General features: G+C 41.0%; 1 protein-coding gene across 12 annotated transcripts in view; it reads right to left on the minus strand.

Moving 5' to 3' along the window:
- LOC139634675 (cytoplasmic dynein 1 intermediate chain 1) overlaps window positions 1-21,590 on the minus strand; it is a 54,585-nt gene that overhangs the window by 30,930 nt on the left and 2,065 nt on the right. For 3 of the 12 annotated variants that reach the window (XM_071501294.1, XM_071501292.1, XM_071501291.1), the window contains exons 3-7: window positions 21,448-21,562; window positions 20,401-20,541; window positions 19,092-19,137; window positions 17,586-17,645; window positions 17,154-17,266 (exon numbers count right to left, since the gene is read on the minus strand). In XM_071501294.1, coding sequence (XP_071357395.1) covers window positions 17,154-17,266; window positions 17,586-17,645; window positions 19,092-19,137; window positions 20,401-20,541; window positions 21,448-21,562 — 475 coding nt within the window. The remainder of the gene's footprint in view (window positions 1-17,153; window positions 17,267-17,585; window positions 17,646-19,091; window positions 19,138-20,400; window positions 20,542-21,447; window positions 21,563-21,590) is intronic. The other 9 variants (XM_071501300.1, XM_071501297.1, XM_071501299.1 and 6 more) reach the window with 5 other exon arrangements.

Raw genomic sequence — 21,590 nt, forward strand, 5'->3', positions numbered from 1 at the left:
AGGATTTATTGTAAGTGTGTGTGTGTGTGTGTGTGTGTGTGTGTGTGTGTGTGTGTGTGTGTGTGTGTGTGTGTTTGGGGTTCAAGTATGAAGGGTTACTGTCAACATAGGCACCTGCTTGTCAGCTACTGGCCCCCTGCAACCCCCTCACACCCCCACACCCCTCAGGGTATGTGTTGGTAACCCTCGCCAACCTCTCCTCCTCTTTTCTGCCGCTCCCTCCCTCCAAAACAGATGCTGAGAGTCGGGGGGCCTCTCTGCAAACCTCTTAACACCCTGACACTGCGACCAGACACCTGTGGTCTGCCAACACAAGCTATACACACAAATACAATCTGTCTTTCTCTCCCTCTCAAGCACACACACCCGGAGCCCTCACCCGCGGTGCCAGGGGTGGTGAGGGGTTAACTGGCGTAGGGTCAAGCTGACAACAGCCGCTCAGTCCAGTGGGAGGAAGTGACTACATCACACCCTTAACCGTGTCATGTCTCTCTCACACATGCACACACAGAGTCACACAAGCACACACGTCGGGATGTGTTTAACTCAGCTGGAGTATGGCCTGGGGCACTGTCAAAACCACTCGCTCAAGGGCCTCACTTGCACTGGATGAACTGTCCATTAATCCCTTGCCTAAGCTTTTGATGAACTCACTGGTGCTCTTTAAAAGCAGCAAATATGATTCTAATTGGTTAAACACTTCAGTTATTTTATTTTTATCATTACTTATTAAAATAACTTCTGCCCTTATTTTACTATATTATTTTAGCCTTCCCAGTGCCTTATTCTCTCATCCTGTTTTTTTATTGTCTTTTCTTTTTCACTTCCAAGTAAACGTTTTTGATATATGACTTTAATTTTCATAGTGTGTATATAATAAATGACTAAGCTAAGTCAAACACATGGCGGTGAGGCTCAGTCCAAGTTGGTGGTTAACAGCCAACTGTAGTGATCCAAACACCAGTGACCCACCAGTGTGGAAGAGAGACCAGAGAGGACGAGACAGGCAGACTGCCAGACTAGCTGTATATCTGAGCTGCCAAAACAGACAAGCTGCAAACAGAAACGTGCAGGGATACCTTTCTTTCGAGCGCCTTTGTCTTTTTGTCTCTCCCTATGTGCTGGTTTGAAAAGCTATATTTCTCTCAGTTGTTGTTTTTTTGTCATCTGTCAGTCATTCTTCCCCTCCACAAACTCTGGCCATTAATCTACAAATGCAGAACAAGCAAATGGGGTCCTGCTAACCAACATTAGGCAGATACATTACACACAACTTCTATTCTATTCAGTTCTATTCTATTTTCTTGACCTTACGTGACCAGTCCGGTGGTTGGAATGTGCGGTGACGGGGATGGGAGGAGCGTGAGTAGAGGACGGAGACCACATCGAGGAGCGGTCAAACTGTCAGCCCCCGGGACCACAGGACTATGAAGCAAGGCAGCATGATTCATGGCCTATGGGTTACCTCACTAAGGGGAGACGGTCCAATTCCCGTACGAAGATACTGCTGATGTCGTTGCCAGTGGCCATGCATCAAGTTGTTCTGTCACAGTCATGCACCAAAAATATCCTAGCAATTTCCTTTCAATGGAAATTTTCAGATACATTTCTCTATGTGCTCAAAGTAAAGCACAAGCTACATTGTGGTAAATGATACTGGAAAATAGGACTCGCAGGTTAGAAAAGATAATATAAAACCTTATGTAAAATGTACACGCAAACACACACAGAGGCACTACAGGGTTTCCTGTTGAGTTGCAAAAGAAGCAGGGAAGGGAATTCAAAAGAGACAATCTTCCACAGTTTGAGTGTGTCTGACTGCTGCCCTGCAAGTATCTGCACACTTTCTTGTTTCCACCTCATTCCAGTCACGGGATGCTTTCTCTTTCCACCTGCTGCTTAATACCGCTCCTCACTGCAGGACAACAGGTTAACTGGTATCCTCCCCCTCGCCACAGACGGGGGTCCACCTTGATGAAACTCCGCTTGGGGGCTCCGGTTTTGGCCGGCTACACACCCGGGGTAATGATATCCTCAGTAGCTGAGGGCCATCGCATCTGGCTGCCTCAATCTTCTCCTGGCTGCTTCCTCATGCTGACCAGGCCCAGTCAATTCAGCACAGCCTGGCAGGTATGTAGACACACAGTTTCGAGATACCAACACAAGTACATGCACACACACCAAATGTGTAAAGGCGTTTGTAAATGCATATGGACACACACACACACACACATACATGGACACACACACACACACACACACACACAAACAGAGGCATATACACACATCTATATGCAGCTTTTTATGGTTATAATGTCAGTAACTGGCACTGTAACTACACTGTAATACAAGTACTAAATATTAAAAACGTTATTTTGTTTTTGGTCAAAGCCCAAAAAGAATGAAGCCAATGAATTTGAAAAACAGAAATCAGTCAATACACCCTTCATATGTGAGATTCCATTCTTTTTTTTTATATATTGTATTTGTCCGCCTTTATTTTTAATGACAGATTCAATTGATGACGCCAGAGAGATTTTCTGCCGTTCTTCACAGGTGATTCCTTACAGCTGCTTTTCATTCAGTATTTGATTCATTAGAATTTGCAGTCACTGTAGTGGTCCTGGCCGGGTCCACACCATGCTGGACCCCATCTGATCCAAACAAATTTATTTTGGTTTCATCTAACAATGTGCTGCCAATATTCATCAGGCATCTTTTCATGCTCTTTGGCAAAGTTTCATCTTACAGTTTTACGGACACTTCACGCAACATCCTTCACAGTCTGATCAGTCACTGAAACACCAGTTTCCACAGATAATCCTTGTCAGAAGTACTTACATGTCTTTTTTCACTGCAGTCAAAACAGAGCTTCTTTTATTGGTAGTATGGCTCTTTCTGTACCTCCTAACCACTGCTGCAACAGTGTTTGAGCTTATGTTCAGTCGCCTGCTGATGCTCTTGTACTTTCTTCCATCTTTTAACATTCTGATGTCTTACCAGAGTTTCTTACCACGTGGAGGCATTTTGCATTAGACATAACCCATGCCAACATTGAGGAAGCTGCCAGAGACTAGCAAATCTTCACATTATTGAGGCTGGAACCAGTGACACTCTAAAATACTACTGGACTGATTAAGCAATTTAAAAACAGCTGCCAAGTTTCTGTCATTCAACTAATCAATGAATTGCTCTACAAATTCATGCAATATAATGCATAACAGTAGCTCACAGTTCCTTATATTTAACATAAAGTAGATTCCTTGACACGTAATTCTGCCTTGTGAGTATATTAAGTATATAAAATATATTTTTTGATATTAATTGTAAAACGTAAAAATGTAAAAATATTCTGCAAAAAAATTAAGCAAAATAAGTACTCTCACATGTGCCTACACTTTGACAGGATATTCTGAAACTGTATTTGTTCCTACCTTCATTTGCACCTACACAGAGCTCCTCCAAAGACACATCACTCAGGAACTATCTCAGACAGACAAGATGGAGTGAGCCAGCAATTACAATGACACTGTCTAATGTATTGAGGCTAATTAATGCTTAATAATCATGTTTTTTTTCTGTGCATGAGGCTGGTGTTAGCCAGTATAAGCATCATTATTGTCTCTATAGACTAACAAGAGTATGAAATAGTTCAGGCGGGAGTAATGGGCTGATCTGTTGATGGAATGAAGAAAACATAGTCTTAATGAAGGCTGATACACCGCTGAGAGTTTCATTAGCTTAAACATCTTGTATTATTTCACAGTAGGCAGCGACTACCGAGCATGTGGGGAGAAGAGTTTTAAAGATACTGAAAACATATAAGGGACGCACACTGTCTTTGCTTCTCTTCGGCTGGGACATAAAGCACAATGGCGTGGTGTGTCAAGGCAAATGAGCATGTGTTCTGTTTGGCAAGGATCAAAGCGTTAGCTAACCTTTTATTCTGAACCCAATTCACAATGAGTGCTAGTGTGCTGAAATGTGTTAGCGCAAGCTTGGAGCGATTGGCGTAGCTATCAAAGAGCTGTGGGTGTGTGTGGAGAGGGGAGGATGAGACCAGGCCCCACGTTTGTCATCGACTACATTATAGGGGCAGAGCTGCAGAATTATCATAGCAGCATGGAGGTGACTACTAAACTGAGTCACACACAATCAAAGATGACAGTACTCATAATTTTTATAGATCTCTATTATATTAATCACAAAGAGAGACACTGATATGAGGGGAGAGGCGGCGGAAACAGGGATAGGGATACAAAAGAGAAATCCAGCAGGATATTGGGGGATCCCACGCACTGGGAATAACCCGACAACATCATATATGGGCACACACACACACAAGCACACACACACACACACACACACACACACACACACACACACACACACACACACACACACACACATACAGGGTTCGCAGGGGTTCTGGGAGGTTGGCTGTTGAGCAGACCACAACACAAGCACTATGCAGAGGAGTAGGAGGAGGTCGACAAGACTTGAAAGGCTCCTCTAATGTGGCCCTGGCACGGCAACACACACAAACACACACACACACATGCATTAAGCTCTTTGAAACACACGCAATACATTCACATAACCTCTGCATATATCACAAATGACCTAAGGCATCTGGGGAATTCTCTCATTTTTATTCGGCCCACCTCCAGTAATGTAATCCCTGTTATCCAATTACCAAAACAAAAAGATTCATTTTAACATGTACGACTGAAATAACGTATAGGTCACAAATAAAATGATGCAATCCAAAAATAGATAACATGTGATATGAAAGCCCTCTTGGCACACAGAGCATTATTACTGGCACACAACATTTTTAACACAACACTTACTCATTATTGATAATAGAAAAATCTAGAAAACACTGTCATGTCTAAAGAAAGCAAACAGAAGTATACAGAGCTTTATGTCTTCACAATCCTTACAGGTTCTTTAACGCACAAATATCCTGTTTTCAGCCACCTGGAACAAGCTTTTGGCCCCTCTTGAGTGTAGACCCAGAGATTAAAATAAACACTGCTCCGACTTATTTTTCATGCTTTTGACAGTTAGACCAGTCATCCTCTCTGCAAGCCTTGTACCCACTCACAAGTCGCCCGGTGAACTGTCTGGGCAATCCAATGCAGATCACTGAGTTTTGTTAATACTCAACTGGACTCACATGCAACTCTCTTTTAAGACACAGAGAAACACTGACAGCATTTTTGGGATCTCTGTTAGTCAGGCTGGACAGCAAATTGTTGGGTTAGAGCCAGACGTGTGCTGAAGTCAAACAGATCTTTTTTCTGACAGGTGAGAGGGCAGCCCAATCTGCTCAAGAATCTTCTGTAGATGGTCAAAACAGATGGGATAGATTGCGGGGGGAAAAATGCAAAAACACGGCGATGAACTCAATCTCTGAGTCCACAGTTGCATCCTCTTGCATGTGAATCATATTCCAGGGATGCAGCATCACTTAAGTCTCCTTCAAAGTCTGTCAAATTCTGAGTAACTGTTTGTAAAATAATATTTTTTGGCTCAGGATTTTATTTAGGTGGAGAGCAAAGTGAAATGCAATGCATAAAAAGTCATGCAATGATAATCCTCCAAGCCATTTTACTCCAGTTTGTTAATTTTATTCATGCTTTCCATTTGTTTTAATCGAAAATAATGTTTAAAAATCATCATGGTTCATCAAGTCATGATTGCCACAGTAGGAGTAAAAGTATTTGCCACATACACACACATTAGCAGCAGGACCTGATGTAAAACTGGTGAGGCAAAAACCGCAGGATGATTTAGATTAATTCATCTCTTCGCCACACTTCCCCACACTGATCAAACATTGTGTTTGTGTAAAAGTCTGTGTACACCCAAGTCCACACCTTATGCAGGCACGCATGCCCACACATAATCAGCTGTCATTAATGCAGCCAATTCAGGCCTTTGGGGGTCTGCAGCCAACCTTGCTGTGTGCTGTGGCTGCAGTGAGAGTAGATTCTCTCCCCCTATCTTCTTCTCTTTCAGTCTCTCTCTCTGCCTCCCTCCCCCCCTCCTCTCTTTCTAGCAGTGCCACCCAGGCTTGGCCCCGACCCAGACCCACATCTTTAAACTGAGCCATCATACCATGCCACGCCATGCTCTGAGCCTGGCCACAGGGCCCTGATTAAAACCCATGACTTCAAACTTTCCAAACTGTCAAAAACCCAGTCAGAGCAGAGAGAGAGAGAGAGAGAGAGAGAGAGAGTGGGAGAGAAAGAGCGAGAGAGAGAGGGACAGAGAGAGTCTTACATAAAATCACCGCTGTGCCATCGATTCACTTTTCAACACGTCATCTGAGCAGGGATTTGTGTCACTCAGAAATAGCTCTTATTGCATCTGTGTGAGTATGTGTGTGTGGCTCAGATGGTCATTGGTGGTCTGTGTTTGCCACTTGGATGACGATAGTGTTTCATTTTGTTTTAATGAGAGATGGGACAAACAGTTTTTATAGGCCTGCTAGATGTTGACGCTTGGGATTGAATTTTTCTGGATTGTAGTAAAATAGACAACTGTATTCATAGCACCTCAGCAACACTTTGATAAATAAACAAAAGCATATTCTTAGAAAAATAATCTCAGTACCTTTAGGAATCAAAGACAACACTGGCTTTCAATCTTGTGGAGTCTTGTCAATCAAATAAAGACTTTAAAAGCCAACACATGTTGGAGATTATTTGTAAAACTGTTATTTTAAATTATTACAATAATTTAATTTCATCTGATACTCATTTATAATAATAAATCTCTGACACTTTTGGTTGGTGAGACTTTGAGAGAGCCTTCAAGTATGTATCAAGTATATGTGCCAAGAGTGCTCCCTGCTGGAGAGCTGCAGAACAGCATGCCACACTCCTGCCAAACAGAAAACCAGCATGGTTATTGAATTTCACTTCAATCAACTGTCAAGCTATAAACTGTGATAATGATGTGGAAATTTTAGGTCTGAATCATTTGCAGCTAGAACAGAGTAAGTTGATGTTAAAGCCCTCTGGATTTCCACCATGATTGGCTGAAAAACAACTGAAAATAAACTTCTCTTGTGCTACCTTGTTAGTAGCACAACATTTGTTTTTACTTGACAGTAAATGTTAGTTTGAGGTTTTGATTGTCTGTCTTGAAAAAAAAAGTGAAATTCCACTGCGCATAAAAACACACAAACTAGCCCTGAAATAGTTAATAAACATCAAACTGAAACAACTGAAGGGAAGCAGGGCTATAAGCTGCAGGCTCGCTGTGGCAGTGAACCGCTACCCTCTCAAATGAAAACCCTTAGAGAGTCGAAGGGATCTCAGAGTACAAGGGAGACCACCCAGGGAAACATTCAAGCCCCACTGTTGTTTTACACACGTATAAAAAATGCAACAAGCGGGGAGAAAGGGTGGGGCGCACATGTCAAAAAGTCAAGTTCAACGAAATACAAGTGAAAAGGGGAAAAAAGAAAACAGTTGAAAAGAGTAAAAAGAAATGTGTGAAACTGTATTCCTACTCATCTCAAGCACTCATCAGATGGCAAATATTATTTTGGATGATGGTCATTTTGCCAAAGAGAAAAAGAAAGCCAGAGGGAGGGAGATGAAGAAGAGGGTTCGTGTACCTTATTATACAGTGGTCATAGGGGAAAACTGCAATCATCTGTGACTCACTTGGAATACCTTACGCACTGTGAAAGACATTATTTTTCTCTAATACCAGGAACGTCTCTGGGTTTTGACTGCCGTGGCCATTTTGACAGAAACCGCTTGGGACCCCGCATCAATTTCGAAACAGGAGTGAAACTGGAGTGAAGGCTGCGCCCTTTTGAGTTTGATGACGATGAAAGCCGAACTCAGAGATGTTTTATGAAAAGAGAAAGTGAGAAGTATGGGCCAATTATGTGAGTCTGCAGGGAAAAGATGAGGGGAGATCATAATAGCAAAACCCAGGTCTGATCTGAAGTATGTGTGTGTGGGTCTGTGTGTGTGTCCATATCTTTCTTTTGTTGTGTGGACAAATTTTGGTTTGAAACCATGGTTGTGAGGACATTTTGGTTGGGCGGTTTAAGGGCTAAGACTTAGTTTTAGGGTTGAGGTTAAGACTTAGGTTTTTTTGGGCTGTTAGGTATTTATTTGTGTTAAGGTAATGCATAATCTCAAGGAGTTTCCTCACAGCTAACGCAAGACAACTATGTGTGTATGTGTGAATGTGCACATGCGTACATGGGGCTGTGTTAAGGCAAACGCTCTTCCCAAAGTTTAAAAGTCACAAAACAAAAACACAATTCTTTTATGAACTTTCAGAACAAATGCAAAGTAAATCAGCAGAGTACTTTTTTTTCAGGGTCCTCTGGATATACTCACTGTAGTTATTCTCTACATGAATTTTGCCTTTACAAAACACACACACACGCACACACATTCTCACACACACACACACACACACCCTCTGGTCTGTTCAGCCTGTTGTACCCGCCTGGCTGGAACAATAACAATGTATGAGACAAGCACTTCCATATGTGGCTACGCACACATATATATGGACATACACAGACACATACAGAAACATATAAGTACCTAACCAAGCAAAACACACACTCATGCAACCACATTCCTCCCTTCAGGGCCTTGAAGACTGCCCACAAACCCCTCAGTCATGTCGGTTTTGTATAGACCGGGAGTGTGTTACATTCACTGTTTTTATTTGAATGCATCATTGCTTCACTGGATTGCAGAAAAGACCAAAGACAGACACGGGGTAAATTGGCTGAGGGAACTTAAAGGACCTCAACCTCCTGAGTTGTGAGTGTTTGGTATGAGCCTGCTGCCTAATGCACTAATACTTTCCCTCTTGATGCTCTGTTGTAGGAAAAACCAGTCAAAACATAACAACTACATTCAAGTCTTCCAGTAAACAAGCATCACATTGCACGGGCACAGTTATGTTACAAATGCCGTAACAAAAGAGTGTCACTAAGCTGTTTACATAACCCTACATTTAACATGCGGTTAGGGTATTTACTGCGTTGCTGAGTTGAGCACCCGGCTAAACTGCCACCGTTCAAGTGAATGGGAAAGTGGTCTCAGACGATGGACCCCACTTTTCTGACTAGTCCATTACTTAAACCTTACTTATTTGAATACACAATACAATACAATATCTGACTTTTGTTACCATGCAAAATCAATACTTACACATATATTAAACTTTTCATGACAAAACCATATTTTCATTTAACGAAAGAAGCCAAGAACCTATCAAATATTAAATGCTCCCTTAAACACAAGTCATTTAGAATTTTGACTAAATAAAACTGTCTAAAATTGGGGATTTTTTTTTAAAAAATCACTAAATATCTGACAAAAGAAACATAAAACAAGACTGTAAATGTGAATGGTTATTCAATGACAACTTTCAGCATTTTAATACTTGGTGCTACAGATAGATTTTGATACCAAAATCGATTGATATTGAAGTAACCAAAAGTATTAAAGTTCCAACTCGTCATCAGACATAACATAATCCAGCTGTAAAATTCGGTTTTTACTTGCTTTTGTGTTTTGTTTTGTTTTGTTTTTTACTTTTCTGTATGACTGCAAATGTAGTTCCAACTCAGTGACTTGAACCTGACAATCTAGGACTAACTAGGATTGACAATTTGGTTGAATTGTCACAATGTTAATATGACTACTTTTCCACTGTCGCCCTATACCGATGCAAAATTTAGAAAAGTTATCCTATATTTTCAATCCAGTGAAAGGTGTTCCTGTTATGCAGCACATCAGACAAACTTCCATGTGTAATGAAAAAAACTTGACTAACCTAGTGCTATAAACTCATGTAGTAATGAGTTTCAGGCATGCTTTTGGTGCCAGTTTCAAATCCACCCCTATTGGATTAAATCTTCAAGGACATTTTTTTGAATAACTGTTGATTGTACACAGTTCAGGACCTGTTGAATCATATTTAGGAGTTTGTGGAAAAAAACACAAAAGTAAACACTCTAATTGGACCAATGTGCTGCCAATGGTCAGGATCATTTCATAAATTAAACTGCTCCATTATGGGATTGTACAGAGTTCAGGTGACACATGCATGTGTGTGTGTGTGTGTGTGTGTGTGTGTGTGTGTGTGTGTGTATGTGTGTGCGCGTGTGTTTGTGTGTGTGGCCACTCTGTCTGGGTTCATATGTGTACATTTCTGAGGATGTGTGTATGCTTGTTTACTCCCATGCATGTTAGTCTGCACATATACCTTTACATTTAAGAATCTGTTTGCTTATGTGTTTGTATGTGTTCTTACAAAAACCTGTCTTTTCAAATTAGTGCTTGGTAAAAGGTTTTCTCTTGCAATTAGAGGCCATTACCAGTCCACCACATGTCAAAAGAAAGCCTCTTATTTCAGTAAATATACTTAAGGACTGAATTACTGACCAAACTATATACTAAAGCTGTACAGACCCTGAAAACTAATGGGCCAGAAAATACTACAGGGGGAGAGAGAGAGAGAGAGAGAGAGTTGTGCGCATACTTTTGCATACAGACGCAAAAACCTTAACACACAAACTTGACCCTGTGAACTTTTAACCCTAACAAAGGGATTTTCCAAAGTTGCAACATCAAATTATTCACAAACACATGCAGAGCTGTATTTCTGAAGGCCTACTTGTGGTTCACTGCAAACAATTACGGCTGCAACATCATAACTGCTGCAACATCCCTCGGTGGCCTGTGTCTCCTCCACTTGTGTCTCTCTTGCTCTTTCATTCCTCTGTTTATTCTCTGGGGACCTCACATTTCTCTTTACACTTTATATTCTCTCTTTCTCCTTTTTCTTAATGTTTCTCTATATCTTTGGCTACCTTTCCAGTGTGGCCTATTATGGGTCTTTTAAGGCTCCACTGAGCGAAACCAATTTACAAACTTACAAACTGGGTCAGGCTCACACTGCAGCCATGCCAACCTGCACACATGTATACGTGCACAAGCACATGCACAAAATGCCTACAATCCTCTTGACCTTTTCTGCTCTTGCCAACATCTCAAGTAAGCATGCCTGCACGCGCGCGCACACATACACACACACACACACACACACACACATACACACACACACACACACACAGATAGTTATCTTCAGATTGGGATCAGTAAAGTAAAAGAGTGGGTTTGTCAGAGTACTGACATTGACTCTGTTTGTGGCCAAGTGGGATTGGTTGGTCCAGAGAAGGGACGCGGCAAGAAACAAAGAGAGAGACAGAGAAATTGCCCACATTTTACTGGAACTAGGTGAAATCTCACCTCCTCCTCCTCCTCCTCCCTGCAAGGAGTGTTTGAAACTTGGCTCTATAATTTCTGTAAGATTTGAAGAGAATGGAGTTGGAACATTTCAACTGCTGTGGTTAAGTAGTCAACATGAGAGAGGGTTCATGGTCTCAGTGAAACTCCTGAGACACTTCACCAGTGTCTGTGTACTGACGTGACAATTACATCTTTTCATTTTAGAACCTAAGGACAAAATATAGCATGATTTCCATTTTGTAGAGGGAAATATTTTCATGTAACACATTTGAGACTTTATTACAGTGTGAAGTTTTGGTAAAACCCCAACTTCAATTTTATATTCCACAACCTTACATTTGGACTATACTGATGGTACTATAATATTCAAAGATAAGCTATCTTTGAATATTATAAAGATAACTATAGATTCTACTTTTTGCCCTTTTAAAGAAAACATATCATGATCATATTTCTATAATAAATACATTATATCAGTCAAATTTCTAAGTAAAAATTAATCTTTGCATCATCTTAAATCTGCATTAATTGATATTTGAAATTTTGTTTTAGGCTACCTAACAACTACAAATCCAATATTGATTCTCCTTTTGGCCTCCAACTCTTAGTGGACAGTCTCACCATTGCTATATCACTGCGGTTTTCTGTGTCTCTCTTAAATGTTGACACAGGTGAGCTGAAAAGCATCCACCTGTCACATTTCAACCATTGCTGACCATAACCTTGAATTTTTGCATTTACAAACACTTACATTTAGAAAAATAAGGAAGATTACTTTGCAGATTAAAGCTAAGACTACCAACTGACAAATCTTTCAGCCTTTATTTATGTTAATTTCTGTTTTGGGTGAAAATCACATGGTCAATTTGAAATAAAAGCCACTTCTCTTTCTCAAGAACAAGTCAACACAGTTTAACACAAGACAGAGGCATGAAACACCAACGACTCCACACACATTTAGTTTGACCTCGGTGGGTTAGGTTACTATCACACACCACATTAGGCCTTACTTTATTTTCCTGCTATGTCCTTAGACAAAGCGTCCATCCCTCACGACAAGCATGTCCATTCATACCCATTAGGACAGCAGTAAATAGATGGAGCCAACCGTGACTGGGCCTAATCCGATTGCCTGACACAATGGACACTCGGGACAGACAGATCACTGAAGAGCCAATGGGAAAATAACATACATAGACAGCTACACATCACAATTATATGGGGGCAAATTGGTCACGGAAATGAAAAGCCATATCATTAACTGGTTTAAATGAGAGTCACACACACACACACTCCATGGGAGCTTTGAGACACAAACTTGTATGTAGAGGGACAGACATGTGTTCACATAGACAGATCAAATCGATCCACTTCGATAAAGCTGCATTCAGGTTTGAACACACACACACACACACACACACACACACACACACACACACACTCACACAGAGCTTACTCACATCACAGACACACACAGCTAGCCACCCTGGGAATAAGGGCAGATATGAGAACTGGGGAGGTCAGAAGTTCATGAGGAGAAGAAGCCATGAGAGAATCCCTGAGTCATCCAGCAATGATTGTTTAAAGTGATTACGATGAGACTTCACTTATCCTTCCTTTCACACACACTTATGCCACAATGTCAATATTACAGTTTGAATGTGAAACTATCTCCCACATTAGGGATCATCTAATAAATTACAATAATTCGAATGTTAGGAAACACATCTGCAAAATGAAAAGCATCAGTGAGGCCAGATGTGGCCATTAAAAATGTGATGTTCTGATTAGTGGATTTGTTGCTGCGTTCTGATAGGTTGATTTAAAGGTGCTCTCCGATTGGTCAGTTTAAAGCTGCTTTCTGATTGGTCGATTTGAAGCTGCGTTCCAATTGATCGATTTGTTGCTGCGTTCTGATTGGTCGATTTAAAGGTGTGTTCTGATTGGTCGATTTCTTGCTGCTCTCTGATTGGTCGATTTATAGCTGCTCTCTGATTGGTTGATTTAAAGCTGCGTTCTGATTGGTCGATTTGTTGATGCTCTCTGATTGGTCGATTTAAAGCAGCTCTCTGACTGGTCGATTTGTTGCTGCGTTCTGATTGGTCGATATGTTGCTGCGTTCTGATTGGTCCATTTAAAGCTGCATTCTAATTGGTTGATTTAAAGCTGCTCTCTGATTGGTCCATTTAAAGCTGCGTTCTGATTGGTCCATTTAAAGCTGCGTTCTGATTGGTCCATTTAAAGCTGCTCTCTGATTGGTCAATTTAAAGCTGCTCTCTGATTGGTCGATTTGTTGCTGCTCTCTGATTGGTCGATTTCAAGCTGCTCACTGATTGGTCCATTTAAAGCTGCTCTCTGATTGGTCGATTTAAAGCTGCTCTCTGATTGGTCGATTTGTTGCTGCTCTCTGGTCGATTTGTTGCTGCGTTCTGATTGGTCGATTTAAAGCAGCTCTCTGATTGGTCGATTTGTTGCTGCTCTCTGATTGGTCGATTTAAAGCTGCCTTCTGATTGGTTGATTTAAAGCTGCGTTCTGATTGGTCGATTTGTTGCTGCTCTCTGGTCGATTTGTTGCTGCGTTCTGATTGGTCGATTTAAAGCAGCTCTCTGATCGGTCTTTAAAGCTGCTTTCTGATTGGTTGATTTAAAGCTGTGTTCTGATTGGTCGATTGAAAGCTGCGTTCTGATTGGTCGATTTGTTGCTGCATTCTGATTGGTCGATTTCAAGCTGCTCACTGATTGGTCCATTTAAAGCTGCTCTCTGATTGGTCGATTTGTTGCTGCTCTCTGATTGGTCAGTTTAAAGCTGCGTTCTGATTGGTCTATTTAAAGCTGCTCTCTGATTGGTCGATTTAAAGCTGCGTTCTCATTGGTCGATTTAAAGCTGCTCTCTGATTGGTCAAATTATCATTACTTCACCAAGATCATTCCTGTTGGAGATTTCTACTTCCAGTTTGAGGGTCAGAGGTCAGCAACACACATAGGTTTACAAACACACATATCCAGACAACTAGAGTCCTCTCCATTGAGCTTTATACATGACTGGGGCACCACCGTCATTAAGACAACAGATTTACTCTTCTGTTCATTCTTCCAGTGCAGTAGGATTTGTTCCCCACTTCATCCCACTCTTTCTTCTCTCTCTGTACTTCATATTATACGACTTAACGTTATACAGACACAGCATTAGTTGCAAGCTACACAGAGCAATTTCGTCCAGGTCAGACCCTAAGGACAGAGAAGGAAAAGAAAGAATGATGGAAATAAAGCAGAGGAAGAAAGAATTAAAAAAAGGAAGAGGAAGAAGAAAAAGCAAAACAATCCTAAAAGTTAAAAAGCATAAAGATAGGGGGAAAAAAAGAAATGCAGATACAAATGCAAACAAATTGACAAACAAACTGAAGCTGAAACAGTACGATCAGTGTCAGTCCCTATGCTGCCATTAGTTCAAGGACATCGCCATTAACGGAAACCCTTCACATCTGCCTGTGCAGTCACATGAAAACCAGGTGAGCTCACTGGCTCTCTATACCCATTCTGACAGCCTACAGAGATGTAGCCTACATAATATGCATGCACATGCGCGCGCACGCACACGTATATAAACTGAACACATCCCTGCTATTGAAGCTCAAACAGACTGTTAGATTTACTTCTAAAGCTTCCCAGGTGTCCTACTTTACAATAGGCTGGGTTTAATAGTATTTTATGTGTGAATCATTTCACAACCTTTAATGACCACACTTAGGTTCAGCATTTGACATTTACGGTTATAAATAACTTAATATTGGCCATTTAAACTCCAAGATTCAACTGAAATTTCAAGTCACAGCCAAACTAACTGTGTGCACAGCCTGTAGCTGGAATCTGAAGACTGGGTTCAGTAATCAACAACAGGAACTGGCCTGAACAAACATACAGCCAGAAGTGCAGGCAGGTGCTACCATCAGCCTCTTTTCTTCTTTCTCCAGACACACAAGCTTTGTGGTAGTCTGCAGAGGGAGGGTCTCCTAAGGCCAGGGTCACCTCCCTGTAGACCACCACAGCTCTGCTCTGGCTCCCAGATGTTCTCCCTCACACACACTCAGACTCACACTCACACTCACACATACACACACACACCTCCTCAACATGCTGTTGGAAGCTGAAAACAAACAAACCAAATAAACGGGCCGACATATAGCATTGCTACAGGTGCTGACCAGACAAAATGTGTGTTTTTGTTTGAATGTGTACACAGACTATTTGTTCCGTGTACAGTAACTGCTGCATGCTTATTTGTTAGTCTGTTTAATTGTTAGTCTTTGTCTCTTTACCTAATTGCCCTGTGCAGTTTGTAATAGTTGTATATTTGTTTATTTGCTTGTTTGTTGTTTTGGTACTCCATGTAGGTACACTAACAGCATCTGGCAACAGGAGTTCTTGTGTGTACAAGTGAACTTACCAAAAAAGCCTGATTCTGGAATGTGTATGTTTACACATATGTGTGTGTATGTCTTTGAGCACATGTATGTGAGTCAGTGCCTGTGCACTTGTTGAATAAAGGATCTATTCCTGGGTCTGTCAAGGAAATGGGGGGAGTTGAGGCAGGCCATTTGGAAGCTGATCAGGAGAGACGTGTGTGTATGTGCGTGGTGGTTGCTGGTGGAGGAGGGCGGTGGAATCCACACCAGACCATCTATTATAATGACAGGAAGCAGGAAGTACAACCCCTTCAAAGTCACATGGCTGCCAGCTGTCTTGGCAAGTAGAAGAAGACAGAGAAGATGATAGAGAGCGTGTGTGCATATGTGTGAGTGTGTGTGCGTGTGTACACATATACATAGACATACATGTGTAGGTAGAGTGGTATTTGTTTGTGCATTCCTGCACGTGAAGATGACATTTCTGAATGGAATATCTGCATTTGCAATAAGAGCAAAGGCTTGAAGTTCAATTCAGTGGAACAACTCCAACTGTCATCCACCCAAATCTCCACTGTCTTTCTCTTCCAGTAGAAAAGTACTCACATCTATAACCCTTGGATGTGCAACCACCGTCGACATGCCAAATCCAGCACATTGACCATATGGATGTGTTTAATAACTGCTGCTCAGCACACATGTGCACGCCCACTTGCAGAAAACACGCTCACATTTTCACATGTATGCACGCAAAACCTTACATGCTTAAAACACACATGCAGAAACACACCCATTTTTTCTTGTGGACCAGATCTTCCCAGTGCAAATCACAATGGAGTGAATGGCAGCTTTTTCTATTCAAATTTGTTAACATGTTATAACTACATCTCCTCTGTAAGTGTTACAAGTATTACTGAAACCTGAAAAACAACACATGAACATACACACCCACCACAAATATATACTTCTGTGTGGATACATCACACATAAACATAGAGTGATTCTCCAACATCCATCAAAAGTCATCTGGGTAACTTTCATCTGTCAGCCTGTTTCCACTTACGACCAGGAGTCAGAAGCATGATGTTCTGTGATTGAAGACACAAAAACTGACAGGCAGACACTTGTCAGCTTCTCTAAGCCTTACTCGTTCTCTCTCTCTCTCTTTGTAAGATCTTTAAATCATTCCAGGTTTACAGGCCGTGAACTACCTAACCAAAAGAGTATCAAATTCAACCACACAACGACAACAATAGCTGCAACGTGAAACAGCCTGTTGCCTCCTGTAACCTTTGGTGCCCCCACAGATCATAAAAACCGTTTGAATCTTAAATCGTTTCAGCTTAAAATTATGGATGATATGGACTGTCAAGAGAACACTCTTGAAAGTTGCTCATGCACACTCATGCACACACATGCACACACACATATTCACCTTCAGACAGGTGGGCGGTGAGCGTCTGTGTCTCTTTGCTGTAAGAGACCACCTCTTTGGGAAGGAAGTCTACCTGTGTGATCTTAGAGGCCCCCAGCCTCTGCATCCTCCGCCTGGGTAACAGAAACAAGATGTTATCATTAGCATATTGAGCTTACACTCAAATTGCCCTTTTTAGAGTGAAATATATTTACATTTGTCCAAAGTTCACAGTGATAAATAATGTGTAGAGATTAGTGTCTCTTGTAACAACTAGCTCAGTTCTTACAGGAGTGCATCATTAAAGTGGCTTTATTCACACTTACATTTATCCTTAAAATGCGCTTTTCAATTAAAATCAAGCATCGTTTGAATGTGCCATGCAATGCCACATAAGGTGTCTTTTCTTTTTTTTTGTCAGACAGTGAACAAGAGGACAGGAGAAAGATGTACCCGAGCTCAGAATCAGCCTGCAGCTGCAGCACAGAGGGGTCTGTGTCCCACTGCAGCGTCCTGATGTCACCAACAGGGGGCGGGGCAAGAGAGGACATGCATGTTTACAAACAGACACATTGTTACAAATACACAAACATTGGCACACATGTATCAGTGGGTGGCACATATTACCACAACACACATTGCCACATGTATGCGTGCGTGCGCACACACACACACACACACACACACACACACACTCACCCACAGACCACTTATCTAGAGAACAGCTTAACACGGAAATTCCCATCGAATTTCATGCAAAGATGGCACTGTCAATGGAAAAATGTTTAGATAAGTGGATATAGCGTGGGAGGGCTATACATTAGGGAGACATTATATTTCATTATACATCAATGTTCCCTTCTTATTTAAAGATCTCTGCTCATCTCCTGTAATAGATTTCTTGGTCTTGTGCCAGGAATCTACAAGTTGAAAATACAGATACATTTATGATAAAAAACGGTTTGAATCTTGTCAGTGGGAAAACTATATGATGACCTGATGACTTTTTAAATGCAGGCTCTGCAGAAATGTTTACATTTATTTTTCTCATCATCTACAGTATCCGATTTTAGCAACATGTGTGACATTTGTTCTTTACTCACTTGCATGCTGCATTACATTTGTGTGACTAGATGTTTCATATGCAAAACAGTGCCAAGCAATACATGAAAATCATGAACAATGTATACAGCAACATGACTTACATCTCACACCCACAGAACAACTTGTACCAACACACACTGGATATATTTACATGGTAACATTCAGCATATTAAAATCAAAATAAATCCGTATACAAAGATTTAGCTTGCTCAGCACACATGACAATATACTTGCCATGTGTGATCAATGAGTTTGACAAACCATGAGCTCATTCAGTGCATTTGCGTGGTTGCTCAGCAGCTCTAGCTTGTTTTATATTGGGGAGGTAGGAATTACTGAAAGCTAAAGACTTTTAAGGCGAGTTGGTTGAGATCTACCAGCTGTGAAAGGATGACATGTCCAACCCCGCTGCACTTTTTGATGATACCTTTTAGGGCCAGCGAACACGGCCATTAGGCCTTCAGCTGGTGCCACACAGCACCAGGTGAGAGTGGCAAAGCATCTCTTTAGCCTGACAGACTGTTTGTTTTACAGTAACAGTGATGACACTTTAAGCAGCTGATTGTCAACTCTACCAAGGCTGAAATGACTTCTGTGGCTCAACTCATGCAAGCAGCAATCTTTCGAGCTGGTTTTAAAGGAGACAGCACGGCTTCAGACAGGAAGTCACCAGAAAAGAGTGGAGGAGCGAAGGTAAGAGAGGCGCTGCACTGTTTTGATCTTATAAATAATGATGAGAACAAATTGGAAAGACCACTGACAACACTTTGGTGCCTCTCTTTGTTCATATGAGGACAACCTCAGCTAAAGAAAAGTAGAGGGGGGGGTTCCTGGGTTTGACATGAAAATGCTTACCTTGTGTTCTGTGCTTGGGACTTGTTTTTAGAGAAACCTGACCTAAGAAGGGACACACACATACACAGCCACAAATGGAAAAGCTCAAAATGGCATGCCATCATCCAGGGTGGATTTGGGGGGAAAAAAATCTTTTGATTCTAGGTATTGGAACTAACCCACCAATTTGTAAAAATCCAATAGATACAAGCTAAATAGCAACAAAGAGTCTTATATAAGAGAAATGATTTCTGCTAGGAACTTTGTTTAGCCCCAATTCCACCCCTGGCCATACCAGAACAACACATCACTAATGACCCCTGAAGGCATCCCTCACACATTGACCATACAGTCCGCTACCATTAAAAAGCAAATGGAAAGCGCTTGATGACCACTCCCTTCTCAACGGCAGGTTTAATTCACCAAAGCAGCCATGTGCAGACCTTAAAGATAACTGGTTTATGCACAGGTCTGGTGTGTTATGAGTGTGTTGTAAGCACTGTGAATGCATCCTACAGAGCTGTGACGTAAGGGGAAAAACTTACATTTTGTCACAAATCAACTGCTTACCTGTAAATGTATGGTTCATGCCCCGTAGGCTCCATATTCCAAACATATTCCATTAACTGGCTCACAAAGGCTGCTTTCTGAAAGTTTACCAATGTGCATCTCTCAGTTTTTTCATACTAACATCTACTTTGAAAGGATGTCTACAGCTGAGACTTACCTCAAGATCAAACTTAATTTCTCAGGACTAGCTATGAGAAGCAACCTTGTGGTCATCAAAACACTAGATGTCATGACAAATGACAGATACCACATTTAGAACCTAACAAGGCACCACAACCTCACCAATACTGACACTCATTCTTACCTAAACCTGTAGTGAAATTGACAAGAAAAGAAACAGAATATGTGTCAAAAAGGACAATTTGCCAAAAAGATTCACAGCTACTTCAGATAATCATCTTATTTAGGCCACATTTTGACTTCGAGTTTAAGACTCTGTGTTTCCTCATCCCGCTTATTGGTAACCTCTCAAAGAGCATGCCTGGTATGTGAGAGTGTGCAGAGCCTTCTACTACAGAGTTTCCTAATGTCTTATCTCATTTATGTGAGCATCTAACATTTCTTTTTTTCTATTATAAGAATGTGAGAAATTATTAAGACATTTTTACCCAGCTTTGGAATTTAAAAATATTTTTTCTTTAACCCAAACTTCAGAAAAGGGGCAACTATTTCAAAAACGACTTTGTTTTTTCAAAGCTACCACAGAGATGAATGAAACTCATCTAAAAAGAAAGACTTCTGACGTGTGTGACTTTGGCCTACCTGCCTGCTGCTCCTCCATCAGCTGAGTCCTGGCTCCCTGTCTCACTGGGTGTGCTCACTGATTTGGAGGGGGACACAGGGGTCGGGACTAAATAATGAAAGTAACATGAATCTAACATTAAAGGCTGCAAAGAATGGACTGCTCAAAGAAAAATTGGGATGAGAAGCAACAAAGTAAAATGAGTGATGAACAAATATAATAAATGTTTAAAAGAAAAGAGAGGGAGGGCAGGGTATCAAATGCATTGTTGATTTTGTATGCACTGTTTATCTGTACTCAGCTGTATTTGAAGATGCATTATAAATAACTTCAACTATTAACAGACATAGCAGTGTCCCAGTTCTGAGGTGTAAAGGGTGTTGTTACAATTTCAGACCACTAGAGAACAGTGCCTCCAAAAGCTTGCTGTTGATTTGTGCACAAGTCAAGGGAGGACATTTTTGAGCAGCAAATGTCAGAGTAAAATACTATTTATGACCTTATTACAAGATATAATACACTCAAGGCACACAGTGGAAAAGAAAAAGATGAGAAAAAGTTGTTATAAAAATTACACATCAAAGTAATTATGAAAAATGTTCAGCACAGTCCAACCACAATGTGTACAACAAATGATGGAATCAACTTAGGATAAAAAAGACAGTGTAATGTGATGAAACCTGCTAAAATATAACATGTGACAATGTTACTACTTTTGTAAATAAATAAAATAAAAACACAAGTACTATATTATGCAGCGTCATGACAACACAGATGATAATATACTTCTACTTCAGGAATGGACAATTAATTTTCACCAAATTACACATACAGTAGGTTGCTGTGTGCATCTTAGGTCAGTTATATGATAATGAAGTATAGTCTGACCATTTAACAGTTTCGAATAAGGTTTTTTTTTTTGCTGTAATTAATTCATTATGGTATAATTTTAGAACCATCTAGGTCATTTATATTGTAGGTATTGTAAGAATTTACTGAAGCTTTTGCATCACAATCACAAGAGAAGGACTGATTTATTGTTTAAGGTATAAGAGTATTATATACCTAGTGGAGGCTCCGGTGATATGCCAATACTCTGTAGGAGGGCCTCAGTCTCCCTCCGCTTACGGTCTAAGTCTGAATCCTCCGGGGTCACCTCTGCCTTCTGCTGGCTCTCTGACTGCACAGGACACACAGAGAAATGTCAG

This window comes from Trachinotus anak, unplaced genomic scaffold, assembly GCF_046630095.1.
Source record: "Trachinotus anak isolate AG129_WGS33_773 ecotype Australia unplaced genomic scaffold, CSIRO_AGI_Tana_v1 ptg000016l, whole genome shotgun sequence".
In the NCBI taxonomy this organism is placed as follows: domain Eukaryota; kingdom Metazoa; phylum Chordata; class Actinopteri; order Carangiformes; family Carangidae; genus Trachinotus; species Trachinotus anak.